This window comes from Lycium barbarum, chromosome 3 (assembly GCF_019175385.1).
Source record: "Lycium barbarum isolate Lr01 chromosome 3, ASM1917538v2, whole genome shotgun sequence".
Lineage (NCBI taxonomy): Eukaryota > Viridiplantae > Streptophyta > Magnoliopsida > Solanales > Solanaceae > Lycium > Lycium barbarum.
Window position 1 is genome coordinate 5,707,963 of NC_083339.1, and position 2,451 is coordinate 5,710,413.

The 2,451-nt window shown below is 34.3% G+C and overlaps 1 protein-coding gene across 1 annotated transcript; it reads left to right on the forward strand.

Moving 5' to 3' along the window:
* Positions 1-837: 837 nt before the first annotated feature.
* LOC132633672 (protein SMALL AUXIN UP-REGULATED RNA 12) lies at positions 838-2,149 on the forward strand. Its single transcript, XM_060350195.1, has one exon. The coding sequence runs from the start codon at positions 1,622-1,624 to the stop codon at positions 2,012-2,014; it is 393 nt and encodes a 130-aa protein (XP_060206178.1). The 5' UTR covers positions 838-1,621; the 3' UTR covers positions 2,015-2,149.
* The last annotated feature ends 302 nt before the right edge of the window (positions 2,150-2,451 follow it).

Sequence of the window (2,451 nt, forward strand, 5' to 3'; positions counted from 1 at the left end):
CAGTACGCACTACCAATGCTCTCTGTTCAAGATGATAACTTGTTCTACCTTTATAATAAGCAAACAGAATCAAAGAAGCTTTTAAAAAAGAAAAGTGCATTTTCATAAAGAGAGTCAAAAAATAATGAAACTTTGGTTCATTCTTTCTTCTATAACACACAAATATATGAGCAATTTAGTCCTAATTGAATAATATAAACCACAAATAAAGTTCACAATTGTCAGAAGCCACTATAACCCCGTTTCGATAGCGATCAGCCTCTTCCTTCTTTCTTTCTTGATCATTCAAAGAAAGTCAAAAAGAATGAAACATTAGTTCATCTTTACTTTAATAACACACAAATTGTGACTGTCAGCACTACTATGAACCAAATTAATGAGCAATTTAGCTAATTGAATGATATAAAACACAAATAAAGTTCATAATCGTCATAAGCCACTATTAACCCCGTTTTGATAGCAATCAACCTCTCCCTCCTTGCTTTTCTTGATCATTCAACATTTACATAAACACAATTCAAATTCTATATTCGCGAAGCCCTCACTTTTCCTCCTCTCTATCTCTCTCTAAACATCCATAACTTATTATATCTAATTAGATGACAAGAACTACAAGTGGGAAATGGGCAATAGCACTGTGCCCAAGAAGCTTATCCCATATTTCATCTTTCCTACCTTATCTACTACTCATTCACCATTGTGGGGTCTAAATATTCAAGACTTCAACAGATTATTTATCTGGCATCACTCCCCACCCTTAGACATCACAAAGGAAGAGAGAGAGCTAATGCAAATTTTTGTGGCACGATCTATACATGTATATGACTCTTAAATCAGGCAATGCATGTTCGTACATGATCGTATCAAGAAGCACTATCATTAAAGAAACAGCAATGCACAGGTAGAGAAAATGTCAATAATAGTCCCTTATCTTTGATAGTAGGTTCAAAATAGTCCCTTAAGTATCAGTTGAACAATTTTGGTCCTGTAAGTTTGCCAAAAGTGAGCATTTTCGGTCTCCGACTAATATTTACCAAACTCTGATTGTTAAATTTAACCAGAACTGTGAAATTTTATTTTTTTAACTAGAAACACCAGAAATTGCCGTCAAATGTTTAGAAACTGTAACAGAAAGAACCACACCAGATACAAACAGTAGTCCAAAAATTGCACATAAAAATGTTGCACCAGACTCTTGAAAGAGACCAAAAATAACATAAGCTATAAAATTTGTACTTCCACTTCCAGATGTGAGTTCATGTTAAATATTTTTTATTTTCACAGTTTCGATTAAATTTGACAATCAGAGTTCAATAAATATCTTTAAAAAAAAAAAAAGTGCTCATTTCTAAAACTACGCAAGTGATGCTTTAGGAGTTAAGGGTCTATTTTGAACCTACTATCAAAGATAAGGGACCATTTTTCTCATTCTCATTTTATGATATCAGTCACATTTAGTTTGCCTCTCAGCTACAAAACCCTGTCATACTATTTAATGATTAAAAAATATTGGATCTTTCAAACTCTTGTATATATACCTGTCTCACTCTCACAGACAACACCACTGTACTTTCTCCTCTTCCTCCAGTTTTATTGCAGTGGTCCATTTCCTGCATAGTCCATGCAAACTGATACGAAAATGATGGACAAGAAGTTTCTCAAGGCATGCCAAAATAAATGGCAAAAGATAGGTGGCAAAGTCATACCTTCATCAGCGTGCGACAAATGTTGTAAATGGACTATGTGGCCTTTTCTAAAAGAAGAGAAGGCGATTCCAAGGGATGTTCCAAAAGGTCACGTCGTAGTTTATGTAGGGAAGTATCAAAAGAGGTTTGTAATCAAAATCACCTTGCTGAAGCACCCACTCATCAAGGCATTGCTAGATCAAGCTCAAGAAGTTTATGATTTCACTGCTGATTCGAAATTATGGATCCCTTGCGACGAAAACATCTTCATTAGTGTCATCAGATGTGCTACATCACCTGAAAGTCGACGCATCTCAATTTGCTTTTGATGGTCCAAATCACAAAGCTCGTGATAGTAATTCATCCATGATGATTAACTCATTGTTTAGAAGGTTGACATCAAAAATCATAACCTGCTGTATACTATATCTATTGAATGTAAATTCATTGTCTACGAAGTTGAGCATTACTTCTTTATTCAAGGAATCACCGATTTCTGATTGAAGCTACTAAGTCAATGAAAAAGAATCTAGAATAAGCACTAATAGGCACAATTCCTCATGCCGTAATAAGTTTAGGGACTAGGAAAAATTACAAAATCTACAGTGCATCAGATGCTATTAATTTATTTTATAATTTATTAGAATGCAAGAACTACAAGCATTTCATTCACAATATGCAGAACGACAAGCTAAACTGAAGGCACATAAGCCTTTATACAACCAACAATTTGATACTGGAATAAACTGCACTAAAATTGGTAGAT